Source organism: Lipotes vexillifer, unplaced genomic scaffold (assembly GCF_000442215.2).
Source record: "Lipotes vexillifer unplaced genomic scaffold, Lipotes_vexillifer_v1.1 scaffold395, whole genome shotgun sequence".
In the NCBI taxonomy this organism is placed as follows: domain Eukaryota; kingdom Metazoa; phylum Chordata; class Mammalia; order Artiodactyla; family Lipotidae; genus Lipotes; species Lipotes vexillifer.
Genome location: NW_006797390.1, coordinates 3,427,209 through 3,440,855, shown reverse-complemented (window position 1 = coordinate 3,440,855; position 13,647 = coordinate 3,427,209). Strand labels below are relative to the sequence as shown.

General features: G+C 52.1%; 2 protein-coding genes across 8 annotated transcripts in view; both read right to left on the bottom strand.

Annotated features, from left to right (window-relative positions):
• The window catches only part of ACRBP (acrosin binding protein), a 7,460-nt gene extending 5,208 nt beyond the window's left edge, over positions 1-2,252 (bottom strand). Inside the window, exons 1-4 of the mRNA XM_007469421.1 lie at positions 2,210-2,252; positions 1,738-1,962; positions 1,460-1,554; positions 874-991 (exon numbers count right to left, since the gene is read on the bottom strand). Of these exons, the coding sequence (XP_007469483.1) occupies positions 874-991; positions 1,460-1,554; positions 1,738-1,962; positions 2,210-2,252 (481 nt within the window). The remainder of the gene's footprint in view (positions 1-873; positions 992-1,459; positions 1,555-1,737; positions 1,963-2,209) is intronic.
• Positions 2,253-3,106: 854 nt separating this feature from the next.
• Positions 3,107-11,114, bottom strand: ING4 (inhibitor of growth family member 4). Of its 7 annotated transcripts, none has more exons than XM_007469414.1 (8): positions 11,043-11,114; positions 7,101-7,172; positions 5,206-5,372; positions 4,911-5,025; positions 4,638-4,746; positions 4,236-4,383; positions 3,894-3,955; positions 3,107-3,785 (listed from the first exon to the last, which is right to left on the bottom strand). In XM_007469414.1, exons 1-8 carry the CDS (start codon positions 11,077-11,079, stop codon positions 3,746-3,748), a joined length of 750 nt encoding a protein of 249 aa, XP_007469476.1. In that variant the 5' UTR covers positions 11,080-11,114; the 3' UTR covers positions 3,107-3,745. The 7 variants fall into 7 exon arrangements, with proteins under 7 accessions (XP_007469476.1, XP_007469477.1, XP_007469478.1 ...); XM_007469415.1 differs by having other exon boundaries at positions 4,638-4,743; XM_007469416.1 differs by having other exon boundaries at positions 4,920-5,025.
• Positions 11,115-13,647: the final 2,533 nt, after the last annotated feature.

Sequence of the window (13,647 nt, the reverse complement as noted above, 5' to 3'; positions counted from 1 at the left end):
GGAAAGAGATGGTCAGGTTTCTGACCCCCCGTGTCTTTGTTCGCAGAGGGAGGCACATAAACGCAGACAAAAACACATAAACACACACAAACACATACATAAACACAAAGGCAGAGGAAGGCAGGGCAAATTGCACATATTCATTCAGTTGAGCATAAAAAACACAGGCAAGAATACAAATATCAATGGGCTTCCCTGGTGGCGCAGTGGTTGGGAGTCCGCCTGCCGATGCAGGGGATGCGGGTTCGTGCCCCGGTCTGGGAAGATCCCACATGCCGCGGAGCGGCTGGGCCCGTGAGCCATGGCCGCTGGGCCTGCGCGTCCGGAGCCTGTGCTCCGCAACGGGAGAGGCCACAGCAGTGAGAGGCCCGCATACCGCAAAAAAAAAAAAAAAAAAGAATACAAATATCAAAATAAAAGAACATTGCCATGGCGACAGTGGAGGCAGCGTTACCGGTCCCCTTTCCACCTCCCTTACAAGTGGTCCTCTTCCCTAACCCACCTCAAATACCACCTTTTGTCCCCCTCACTTAGGAAACACCAAGTATTCTGAATACCTAGCAACGAATCCTTTCTAGAGTGAAGATTTTAGCTGGGAAGAGTCCCAGAGCACTTCTTAATGTAGGAAGGTTTTGGGGAGCTAGGAAAAATCGGTTCAGGGCAGAAATGTACGTAATGTCAGAAAACATCCTGGGACAGGAAAGCCCTAACTTGTATTCAGGAAAAGCAGGCTCTCCCTTATGTAAATAGCTGCCCGTGGCCACCTCCACTGGCTCATCTCCCCACGTCCCTCCCATTGATGCCTTAAACCCTGGGCTCCGGGACTCGTGGGAGGAGAGGCTGGGAGTCTCCCGGGTGCTGGGAGGGTCTCACCTGTGATGTGGGAGGACTTGGGGGAGGTCATCGTCGTGAGCGGCAATTCAGAGGAAGTGTCCACCTCCTTGAGAGTGTTTGGTGAGAGGACTGAGATTGGCTGGGAGCACCCGACCCTCTGCAAGGAGAGAAGCAAAGTGGGAACGCCTTTCCCCAAGGGCAGACTTCTACTCCTGCTTATCCTCCGTCCCTGTCCCTCGGGTCTCCTCTCTCACAGTTCCTGGGCAGGAATGAGGGCACATGGCCCCCGGTGGAACTCTCTAGACCTGAGAAAGGGTCCCCTGCAAGATCAGACTCCCGTCTGGCCCACACTCCTGCCTTCAGTCTTTTGCATTTGACTTGAATGACATCACTGACCTGCAGGAAGGGCTTATCTCTGCCTCCTCCCATCCCTCTTCCCTACTTTTCTTGCAGTAACAGGACTGTTCTGACAGCCTGAACACCCAAGGCGAGGCTGTTCGCACATATAACCTGGGTAAATGATGGCAAAGTGGCAGGTAGGGAGGACCTAAGGCTGGCTTGGAGCCACTGCCACCGCCTGTCCCTTGATCCTTGACACCAGATCCAACCTCTGTCCCGGCCTCACCTTGGCGTAGTAGACGTGGTTGGAGCAACGGTACTGAGTAAACTGGCAGAAGGACTCAAACCAGGAGGCAAAAGGGAGGTCGGAGCAGACAGCGCCTGGGGAAGGGCGTGCGGCGGAAGTGAACACACCAGGGGGAACGCCCTCTGGGAGCGGGCGGGACGGGGCGGTGGGTCCCCGGGGTCTGGAGAGCCCAGCACGCGGGCTCAGGGTGAGGCGCCAGCCACCCCCTCGCCCCGGGTCCAGCGAGCACAGGTCTGGCCCTCGAGGCGGGCCCTCACCTTCCGGCACCAGGCCGTGGTTTTCATACTGGTCCAGCTGGAGGAGGGTGGGGTTCCGGCAGCCGTGGGTTGCGCGGATCCGGCAGGTGGTCTCTGCCTTCCAGGTTGGGGTCAGCAGCGCAAAGAAGCGCTCATACTCGGTGGGAGAGAGGGGGCTGCCCGGAGTGGAGGTCGAGAGGGAATCCTGGGCGGGGGCGGGGGCCGGTGCCGTAGGCAGGAGCAGCACTGCGGGGTGGGGAACAGACCACGGATGGACCCAACTCCGACACCCGCCGGGCCGGGCGGACGCAGCCGGGCGAGCCGGGCCGTGCACACGGGGACCGGGGCGTCTGGCCGCCGAGCCCGCGGGCGAGGGCGAGAGGGCTGGGGCGCGGGGTGGTGGTGGCGGTGGGAGGGGCTGGAAGCGGCCGGCCCAGGGGAAGGCGGTTCAGAGACGGTGCAGGGAGGGCTCCGGGGGCGGACGCGCGCTCACCCCTCAGGAGTGAGAGAAGGGAGGCGGCGGCGAGCTGCCTCATGGCCCCGGACGGTCGCCCGTGTTCCCGGGACCGAGCGGCCTCCAACGGGCCGAGCCAGGGATAGCCGGCTGGCGGGGGCCGCGGGTGCGAGGCCGCCGACGTCACAAAGGGCGGGGCGGGCCACGCGGGGGGTGGGGGACGGGGAAACGGACGTTTGGCCGGGCTCGGTCGGAGGGCGGGTGCGGGTCCCCGCGTGTCACGCTCCAGCTCGAGAAGACAAGGAGGGCAAGAGTGATCACTGACTCGGTGCCTTGGACGGCGGAGCTCCTGTGTTGTTCCTTACGCGTGACGTTTTTTCGTCTCAAGGTGATCCCATAAAGTGGATACTGTTATTAGCGCTATTTTACAATCTGCCCAAGAGGGGGTGAGGCCTGGAAGTGAGGCGCGCAGAGATGGGACGTACAACACAGTCTGGAGAGGGCGCCTCCAGGTAAGGAGCCGAAGGAGAAGCAAGAGGGGGTTCGGGTGAGGAGGAGATGGGGCATAAGGGGGCTCAGTCTAAGGAGGTGGTTTCCTGGTGGAGGCGGGCCAGACAGCTCACTGGTGTAGGGCAAACTACGTGTTTTTCTGTTTTGTGTTTAAAATAAGTCAGCCTGATACTTAGTCCCGTATAAAGCACAAAATACACATTTACTGGAAATTAAGTGAAAGGTATCTGAGGGAGAAAAGATGCAGAATCTTAAAGGTTTTGGAAACCCCTGGTCTGAGGCACAGTCCCCAGGCAGCTCTGGTGGTTCCAGAGAAGTTGAGAAGCTGTGGATTCTGGGGCAGAGGTACCACTTCTGGTTCCACATCTTGTCCCACTTCTGGCATGTCAGCCTCCCACCTTTTAGCCAACTCAGAGGATGCAAAATATGCTTAGCACATGTACTAAAATAGTGTCTCTACAATAAACACAGCAGGCCAACATGTACAGCTTTTATTCACCGACCCAATTCCTTTACATATGAGATATCTGCACTCCACCCTGCCCCTCCCACTCACAAACCAGGACGAATCCTCTTGGCACAGAGGAAGGGGTGACCCTTCAGCCAGGGCCACAGCCCAGATGATCTGGAGGAGCCCCCGCTGGAAAAGCAGGAAGAGAGTGAAGAAAGTTGATCACGCCATGGCCCCCCACGAGGGGAGGGGCTCAGGAGGCTGGGGGAGGGCCCCATGCTACTGCCCCAGTCCTTAAATACAAAGCAAGGGGAGTAAAGAGGACCATCCCTCAAAAATACAGCACCAACCTCAGCATGGAGGCAAAAGGACAGTGGGCAAGACCCCTTCCCTCTGAAGGGGGCGGGCTGAATGAGAGCACATACCGTTAGTGGCTGCAGCAACCCCCGTACCAGGGTCTGGGTGCAGCCTCAGCACCAGGAGTGGGGAGGGGAGGAGAGGGGATGACAACTCTGCGCCACCCACCTCTCCCTGACCCCAGCCAGGCATCCCGCTCCCCACTAGCCCAGGTCAGGGGATGTGGAAGAAACTGTGTTGGAATCCAAGGCCCTGGTCTATTTCTTCTTCCGCTCTTGGGAGCAGCGTGGGCAAAACCTACAAAGGAACGTGACAGAGAAGGGGGAGAGAGTGAGCGAAAGGGAGGATGCCCTCTGTCACTCACTCAGCTCGTGACAGTCCAGCCCCACCGCAGCTCTCACTCACCACTTCCCCCGAGGCTTGGTGGTCAGCCCCACACAGGCAAAGTGGAACCACTCGATGGAACACTGGGAAAGGAAGAGGATGGAAGAAGCAGAACTCAGGGACCAGGGTGGGGCAGAGGAAAGAAAAGAACCCCCCCCACCCTCCATTCCCCCGCCCCATCCCTTAGGAGTACTCCCTTATTCCATCCCTTGGGAGAATTCTTGAAGGGTCCAAGGCCAACCAACTCCAACTACCTTTCTCCTATCCCGAAGTCCCCCTATTCAACCGTTACCCCCCTTCTTGTACCCAACTCCCTTCATGTCCACCAGAACCCCCCCCATCCTGAGGCAAAACAGTTCTTACATCAGGGTTGTCACAGCCAATCATCTCTCCATAGGAGACCTGGTGACAAAGGCAATAGGTGGGTTCGTTGGGATCCACAGGCATATCCAACACATCAGAGGGGTGGACACTGCCAAAGGTCACTGAGGGCATCCCATACTCAGGGCTTCTGCGTGCCAAGAGGAAGAGAAAGTGTCATCTGCAGAAGGGAAGCTACAGCTTGAGATGCTCAGAGCCGGCAGAGGAGGAGGTCCTTGCGGGGCTAGCGATTTGTGGCTTCTCCTCTGTATCCAGCAGACGCCAAAATGGCGGGGAGAGCTGCTGGCACAGGAAGCAGCAAAGTGGCAAGGGGCACTGTGGCTGGGGTGAGGTGGCGGGAAAGAGGAGTCTGTCCCTTGGCAAGACGCTGCCTGACACACTCACGTGCGCACAAGTTTTAGCTTCTTCTGGGCGGCCTTGGGGGCCTCGTCGTCCGAGTTCCTCCCTTTGGAACGCGCACGGGCAGCCTTCTTCTCCTTCTGAGTCCGGCCTTCTAGGCAGGGGGGCGGAGCCAGAAGGCAGGGGACAGAAGGGTGGTTAAGCCCCCCTCCCCCGCCCCTCCTCCAAGCCGGTGGTCCTCCCTGGGAGCTGAGGAGCGGGCTGGCTTCTCCCTGGGGGTCCTCGCCCCCCCTCTCACAGCCCCGCCCCCCTCCTCACTCTTTTTGCCTTTGCTGGAAGAGCTGTCGTAGTCACTTGACTCAATCTGCTTCTCCTTCAGATCAGCCTCAAAACGGGCCAGGTCTGTGTCCAGTCGCCGAATGTGTTTGTCCACCTGGGTGGGAAGGAAGGAGAAGGAAGAGCTACAGGGCCGGTTCCAGTTAAAGAAAACAGGCTGAGGCAGATTCTATGGATCTCCCAGACCCAAAACAGATCCCAACATGGCTGAAGGAGGGGGTCTAGGACCCCGAGGAATAGACGGGAGGCAGGTGGGGAGCCATGAACAGGGCCATACCATCTCATAGGTCTGCATGGCAAGCTGCACCTTGTCGTCACCAAATCCCTTGCACTTGCCATAGGCTTCCTGGATCTGTCTGAGAAGGGCCAATTTCTCCTCGGAGCTCAGGCTGCGGGCGCTACTCATATACTCAGTGGCCAACTTGTCAATTTCAGCCTTCAGGTCTACAACAGAGACAGAGGCCCGGTCACAATGGCCCCTGAGTGGCTACGTGGGACACACTTCTTCCTCTTGCTCCTTGGACCTTTTCCATTGACCATCATAACCTTCGAATTAAAACGTACTGAACATTCCTAGGTACTGTGCCACGTACTCAAGTAATGCAACGTGTTCCCAATATTTGTTTCAAAGGTGCCTTCGGGTGCTGAAAACATTGCTATCATAGTTGGAACTGAATTTATTGAACCATAATGAGGGATTCCTGGCACCCGGCACTAATACGAAGTGTGTTTTTGTCGCTGTCTGAAGATGCTTCTTTGCAGGGCTTGCTGCCTCTTGAACCATGAACTTTGTCTCAAAAGCCATCTGGTTTCTCGTCTCAAAAATGCCCCATGACAGCTCTGAGTGCTGCACACCAGGGTGGGTCCTCTGCTGCTGCTGGCTTCCAGGTCTGTATATCCGTGTCTCCTCATTTAAAATTAGGCCCTGGTCCACTCATGGCAGCTCCTCTACTTACCGCCCACCCTGTTCTGCGCATCGTCTGCAACTTGCTTATACTTCCCATCACTTTTTTTTCTGTTTGTTCATTTTAGATATTTTGCTCCAAACGTTTCTGCAAGGCTGCTGACGTCCCAAGACACTGAGACTTTAGATGCCCACTGCCCAATATTTGGTAGTGCTCACAAAAAATGTCGATGGAGAAAAAAGTATGACTGCAATACGGGGTAGCAATAGGTAACAGGGAAGACCTGCGCGCACACTAGGTTTACGCCCTGCTTCATTCGAGGCCCTTGGAGGAAGCTGGAAAAGCATGTATGTAGTTCAGTAATCTCCAACTGGTCTTTCTGTGCATGAACTCAAGAGCTGGAACTGTATTACAAAGCAAAGAGCTGGTGCTCAGCATTCAGCAGGGAGTTCTCAGGGGCCTACGTCCAGGATTTTAGATGATGTTCACCTTTTCATGAGTAAACTTACCAAGAGTAACTTAAATCACAGCTTTAGGTATTCTAACAACAGCTTGTTACATCCTTGGGCACAGTTACATGAGGATGCACCTGTATATCCATCAGCAGGTGTGGGGGGATAGCTCCAACAAATACCTTTGACCTCGAAGAGACAAACCTGACCACTGTAGTGTGGCCTCAGGCTCCAAATGAATGCCTCAATGCAGCCAAACTTGCTCAATGCCCAGGCAAGGCCACAGATGGTACCCAGTGCTTCTGTGCGGCTGAAGAATATAGCGTAGAGATCCTGATGTTTGTTCATTGCTGCTTTTCCTTCTTTTTTCCTTTCTTTTTAAGATCTTCTCATGCAGCAAAGTTCCTGTCTACCAACATGAGTTGCAGTCTAAAGCCACAGTGAATTTTGTGACAGTAACATTAACAATCCAATGGAATAGAAACATTCTAGTCTTCCTATAAACGTACTGAACACGGAGAACAGAAATGATTCTAGGAATGACTTTGGTTTTTTTAATTCTTCTTGAGGGAGATATAAAGAGCATAGCATCTTTGAATTCTTGAGGCACTGTCACAATACTCCATGTGTTATGGAAAAGCTGACACACAAATATGGGTCATTATTACTCTCCTTTTAAGAATTGCAAGAGAGTGAGAGAGAGAGAGAGAGAGAAGCTGCAGCAATCGAGACCAGATGATATGGTAACACCAAACAGAAGAAGAAACGATCATATACACACTCACTATACACTGGACTCCTTACTCTGTACGTACCCTCTGTTCTTTGGTCCAGGTCCCTCATGAGCTGGAAGTTTCTCTGCAGTTCAAATGGGAGGTTTTCAATACCTGGGGAGAAGAGGAGAAACTGAGCCTCCCTGGACGTCCTAGGCCCTACAGCTGCTTTTAAAGAACAGGTCCAAAACAACACTCGGTTTTCTCTCCTTCAAACCGCTGGATTATCTGTTACAGCACTCATCATTCTGCTCTCAGGAGAGGTCACGTCCGCCTCTTTCCACAACTAACCCCTCCATCTCTACACAGCTTTCCCACCCTTCCTCCCTTCAGTGACTTTACTCTACAAATCAGCCTTTCCTTTTCCTTTCCTTTCAATCTCTGTCTCCAAGCTCCTTGCCCTCAACTTACAAATACCCTCCTGGCATCCTCCACCACTCATCACACACACACTTCCAATCTGCTCTCCATACAGTAGCCAGAATGTTCTTTAAAAAATGGGACTTCCCTGGTGGTGCAGTGGCTGAGAGTCCGCCTGCCGACGCAGGGGACGCGGGTTCGTGCCCCGGTCCGGGAAGATCCCACATGCCGCGGAGCGGCTGGGCCCGTGAGCCATGGCCGCTGAGCTTGCGTGTCTGGAGCCTGTGCTCCGCAACGGGAGAGGCCACAACAGTGAGAGGCCCGCGTACCACAAAAAAATAAATTAATTAATTAAAAATTAAAAAATGCAGATCTGGGCTTCCCTGGTGGCGCAGTGGTTGAGAGTCCACCTGCCGATGCAGGGGACACAGGTTCGTGCCCCGGTCCGGGAAGATCCCACATGCCGCGGAGCGGCTGGGCCCGTGAGCCATGGCCGCTGAGCTTGCGTGTCTGGAGCCTGTGCTCCGCAACGGGAGAGGCCACAACAGTGAGAGGCCCGCGGACCGCAAAAAAAAAAAAAAAAATGCAGATCTGATAAAGTCACTCTCCTGTTTATAATCCTCTAGTAACCTCCTACTGCAATATTCCTATTCCTATTCTGCACTTTCTGGCCCTTGCTTCCCTCACACCAGCCCTAACTCACGTCAGTCCCTGTCTGTGCTCTCTCTGCTCCATCATACTGGCCTCCTGAGTGCCTTGAACTTGCCAGTGCTCTTCATGACACTTGGCTTTTCACATGCTACTCTCTCTGCCCAGAATGCCCTGCCCAGTCTTCTTCACCCCACCTCCACCATACCTCTTGGCCTTCAAATCCCTGTTCATTCTTCAAAGTTCAGCTCAACCCTGACTGCCCCAGACTCCAACAAGTGCCCTGGATTATACTGTCATACTATTTTTTTTTTTTTTTTAAATACGTATTTCGCTGCGCGGGGTCTTAGTTGCAGTACACGGGATCTTTGTTGCTGCGTGCGGGACCTTTTAGTTGTGGCATGTGGGATCTTGTATTTGCAGCGTGTGGGATCTAGCTCCCTCCCTGACCATGGATCGAACCCAGGCCCCCTGCATTGGGAGCGTGGAGTCTTAACCACTGGACCACCAGGGAAGTCCCTGTCGTGGTATTCTGTGTCTACCCTTTTGGGCTCTTATCCAATGTACTTAAATAAGTAATTGTGTAATTAGTTATTTGGTATGTCTCCCCAGCTCTCCAGAAGGGTTAGATGTATCTGTCTTCTTTCCTATTTCTCTAGAGTTTAGAACTATGATGTGCATAGAGGATCCTCAATAAATACTTGAATAAATGCATGAATACTTAAATCTCTCTCATAAAAGAAAAATCTCTTCCCATGACTCCACTTCCAACTTTTAAAATGCCTCCACTGCTTTAACCTATAAACTCAGGTTCACCACCACCAGTTTACTGAGACTAAGTCATCAATGACTTACCAAATCAAATGATAGGTTATTAGTCCTATCCTAAAAAAAATTACGTCTGCAGCATCTGGCACCAGCTTCTCATCTTCGAATAACTTGCTTCCTCTTAAGATTCCAAATCTCATCACATACTTTCTAGCAATTGCATCACTGACATTTCCTTAGCCTGTCCCTTAAATGTTAATATTTTCTTGAGCTTACACATAATTTAATCCTCTAATTTTCTCACTCGCTTTCTCTGAATGATCTCCATCTTATTTACTCTTACAGATACAATTACCATTCCTATGCTTAAATCTAAGTTGAATAAATATGTTACTGTTACTCCTGAATTTCCTATCTTGATGATGATTTACTGTCTACCTCACTTCCCAAACAGGAAATAGAGAAGTCACCTTAGATTCCTCCTTCTCTCTCAGCCACTCAGTCAGTCAATCCTGTCATATTTAACTCCTGAACACTTCTGTCACTCCCTGAGATCAGGTCCTCATCTCTGACCAAGACTGTTATCCCTAACTGATCTCCCTATTACCAATGTCATCATGCTCCAATTTATCATGCAACATTTATTTTCCTTTATATAAAAAAAAATCACTCTATTTAGAAAATCTGTTGGTTCCTCGCTATTTAAAGTGCACGCTGGTGGACCTCCCTGGTGGTGCAGTGGTTAAGAATCCACCCACCCGCAGTGGTTGAGAGTCCGCCTGCCGATGCGGGGGACGCGGGTTCGAGCCCTGATCCAGGAAGATCGCACATGCCGCGGAGCAACTAAGCCCGTGTGCCACAACTACTGAGCCTGCACTCTAGAGCCCACGAGCCACAACTACTGAGCCCGCGAGCCACAACTACTGAGCCCACGTGCCACAACTACTGAAGCCCGCGCGCCTCGAGCCCGTGCTCCGCAACAAGAGAAACCACAGCAATGAGAAGCCCGCGCACTGCAACAAAGAGTAGCCCCCGCTCACCACAACTAGAGAAAGCCTGCGGGCAGCAACAAAGACCCAATGCAGCTAAAACAAACAAACAAACAAATAAAATATAACGTGCAAGCTTCTTAGCTTGGCTTAAACGCCCTTGCACAACCTAGCCCCAGCTACCTTCTCCAGTCTTGTTTCCCAATCTTCCACCTCGGAGTCCTATACATCAAACACTCTGGCCTCACTTTTCCCTGGCTTTGCCACAAACCCATCATAACACCTTTGCTGATGCTTTCCCCAACCTGCAATTCCCTCTCCCTCTCCGCACTCAACCTTCAAGTTTCTATACATCACATCCTCTGTAAAGCTTTACCTACACCCCCAGGTAATGAGCCCCTTTCTCCAGTGTTACCTACTGTCCTTTTAATGTATTTCTATTATTTCATTTGTCACACTGTTTAATAAATAATAGCAGAACCTGTGTTCTACTAGACTATGAGCACTTGAGGGCAAGAGCCGGGTCTTATTCATTCTTGTATATCGCCAGTACCTGCCATTATGTCTGACCCATAGCAGAACCTCAAAAAACGAATGAATTAATGACTCTCAACGGTAAGGCAAATGTAAGGGCATAGGGTGACGGACTCTGTGAAGAGGCAGGTTACACAAATGGCATAAACATAACACCAGATTTCCATTTGATGGGAATTGGATCTTTACTCCAAGAGGAGAAGCCTTCCGGTTCATCATCTGACAGTGGTCACTCGTAACCCCCCATCCCCACGAAAAGCCGCTTCTTCGAAAGAACTGGTTGGAGGAGCCGCGAGCAGATCTTCATCGCTGCTCCAAATGGCAGCGGATGATAATATTAATACGAAAACGACCGATTCGGAACGATTTTAAGAAAATGATATATGCTGAGGCCAGAGAATCTGCAGACGGGGGCAGCAAATATCTTCCCGGCTATGCCCACCAGCCCTTCAAGAGCCGTCCCCCAGCCCTGCCGCGCAGCCCCTCCCCCGTCTACACCCCAGAGCAAGGCCTCGACCCTGGTGCCCCGCCCCCTATTTCTTCACACCCTCCAGTATTTTCTCTCACTCAACCCTTCACGACTGTGACTTTCTGACCACCGAGACTTCGGAGCCGTAGAGCTCCTCAGCCCCGATCCCCCCCACCCGTCTGTGACCCCTGACCCCCTCCTCCAGCCTGCTCTTACTGTCCAGATAATGTTCCAAATACATCCCCGCAGCCATCTTGAAGCAAAACAAAGCAACTTCCGCTCCGCCCCGGAAGTGGCTGAACGCGAAGGGAGCCGAAGCGCTCCTACCCGGCCTGGAGCCCTTCCGCCCTCACGAGGGGAACTTCCGCCCTCACGAGGGGAACTTCCTGTCTGAGTACAGGGCCCGCCTAGTTGCCTTCGCCAGGCGCAGGCTCTAGTCCGTGGCGGGTTGGCCGGCTGCGGGGTCGGCGGCGGTGGCCGCCGCGGCCGAGGGCGCCATTTTGCGTCCTCGCTCAAACTTCCATCCCCTCCAGGACGGGGACGTGCGGGCGTGAGAGCAAGGAAACCTGTCTCTTTGGGCTTTCAGTCCACAGAGAGTCCTTCTCAGCAGCTGGGGAATGTGAATCGGCCCCTTGGCGGAATGTGAAGCTGGCGACCAGGGCAGGTGCCTTCTTCCGAGTCGCTAGTTTCTTAGGAAATTGAGGAGGCGCCTGGCGGTGCGAGGTTTAAATCCTCCCCGTTTCCGTTCACTCGCGCGAACACCAACTCCCCAGGATTATGGTTTAACGTGGAAACAATAGATTATTTATAAACTCTACTTATAAATACAAAGAACTACTCAATAAAGCTGCGACTCTCCACACCTTTTGTCAGGGTTCCTGTCACTTGAGGACGTTCCCGCTTGTAAAGTGACAGAGTGCTTCTGGCCTTGCCCTCCAGTTTGTCTCCCTTTTTATTCGAGTTTGGGTATGATGTTAACTGGCACCATAATTCTGAAAGGATTGGGGCACGGAGCTGTCACAACGGGGCCAGTTGGATGCCCACTATCACCCTGGTCTGCGACATCACAGCGACAACTGCGCTCCTCGTCCGGATGGAAAGCCACCAAGTGCACGACAGGCCGCCACCACACCAGGGACGCAGAACTCAACGCCCAGAGCCGGAGAGTGTTAGTAAGACAGTTTTGGAGATCATTGTGACCCCAAATCACGCGTTCTTAATAATAACTATTAATGTCACATGGCAGGTTTTGGTTTTGGGGTTTTTTTTTTTTTTTTTTCCACTGTGCCGCGGCTTGCGGGTTGTTCCCCGACCAGGGAGTGAAGCCGGGTGGCGGCTGTGAGAGCCCAAGATCCTAACCCCTGGGCCACCAGGAAACGCCCACATGGCAGGTTTTCAATGAAACATTTCAGCCACATAATTTAGCTTAAATATGTAAAAAAGGGCAAGGTGAAACCCCAGGTTTACTACTGAGCAGGTGGTAGATAGAGCAATAGAATCTAGAAGACGTCCCTCTAATTGCAAGCGGCAGGCCCTTGGATTATCTAATCTCCGTGCCTATTTCCTTCTCTATCAAAATTCCTGGAACCCTGCTTACTTCATAGGGCTGTTGCTGTTGAAGTGGGAGGGTACCCTTCAAAAGAGATGCTGGTTGTAATACCTGTGATGAAGGTAGGGTTGGCTCTCAATGTCAATTCAACAGTTGGTGATAACAGGGGGAAACGTAGATGCAGGAAACTCACACACACTGCACGTTTGGTCATATGTGATACAGTCGTTAGTGTCACATCACTGACTGAGACTATCTTGGATGCCCACACAAGAGCCCGAGCCCTAAAGCTAAGAGGTGTTATTTCATTGCCTATCCACACACCACCAGCTACCGAGTGTGGCTGCCCAGCAGTCCCACACAGGATGGCCACGTTGTCAGACGTGGGAGCTCTGTCACAACTTTTTCAGTGCTTAAAAGATTTTTAATTTTCAGAAAGGAATATTGGAGGTGATCCAGCCCCATCCCTTCATTTAACAGCTGAAGCAGCACTGTGGCCGACACTGGTTGATGGGAGAGCCAGGGCGGAAGTCCAGGTTTCCCGCCCACGCTCTACCCCTCAGCGCTATAACTGTCCTGTTTCATTCTTCAATCCCGGTTATGGGTTCCACCACTGGAAACCTCTGGTTTTAGGTGCCACAGGATATGCCAGCTGGAATTAGCACTGAGCCCACAGATGCTCTGGCAGCAGTGCAGGTCCTTCCAGGAGGCCGTGCTTCCATTTCCTGGATAGGGAGAGCTTCGAGGTATCTTGTTAACACACGACTGAAACCCTGCTCTTACACCTTAGGCGACAGAGTCCTCACAGCAGGATTTGTATGTAGGAACCCTCATAAACCAAGATTTCACTTCAGAAATTTCAAAGTTGTGCCCTTCTATGGCTAGGGATACACACACAGCCCCATCACACAGCATTCGTTCTTACCGTTCGCACACTCTACTGTAAATCCTTAGTACTGGCCTTGAACGTCTCCCCAAATAGCTGTTTCCCACGCTTATACTCACATCAGTAGCTCCACTGCCTCTGATCCTTTTACACGAATTTATTTCTATACAAGGTTCTAAAAACACCCCTTGGTTTTGTACATAAGTTTTTCTTTTTTTCCTCATTTTAAATTACTTTATAACAACTGGTTTCCTGATTTTTTTTTTCCATTTTCTCTTTTCTCTGAAATCTGCCATGATTTAAAAAAAAAAAAAAAAAAAAAACAAAAGGAAAAAAAAATGCCATTGGCCAGAAAACAGGGGGAAGAAAAAAAAAAGGGACAAAAA

What these genes read in the sequence shown, in the direction of transcription:
- ING4 (XM_007469414.1), bottom strand. Translation starts at nt 11,079, where the DNA reads ATGGCTGCGGGGATGTATTTGGAACATTATCTGGACA. An exon ending in TTTGGAACATTATCTGGACA is followed by an intron (nt 7,173 to 11,042) that starts GTAAGAGCAGGC and finishes TCTTCTCCCCAG; the next exon opens with GTATTGAAAACCTCCCATTT. An exon ending in TTGGCTGTGACAACCCTGAT is followed by an intron (nt 3,956 to 4,235) that starts GTAAGAACTGTT and finishes TTCCTTTCCCAG; the next exon opens with TGTTCCATCGAGTGGTTCCA.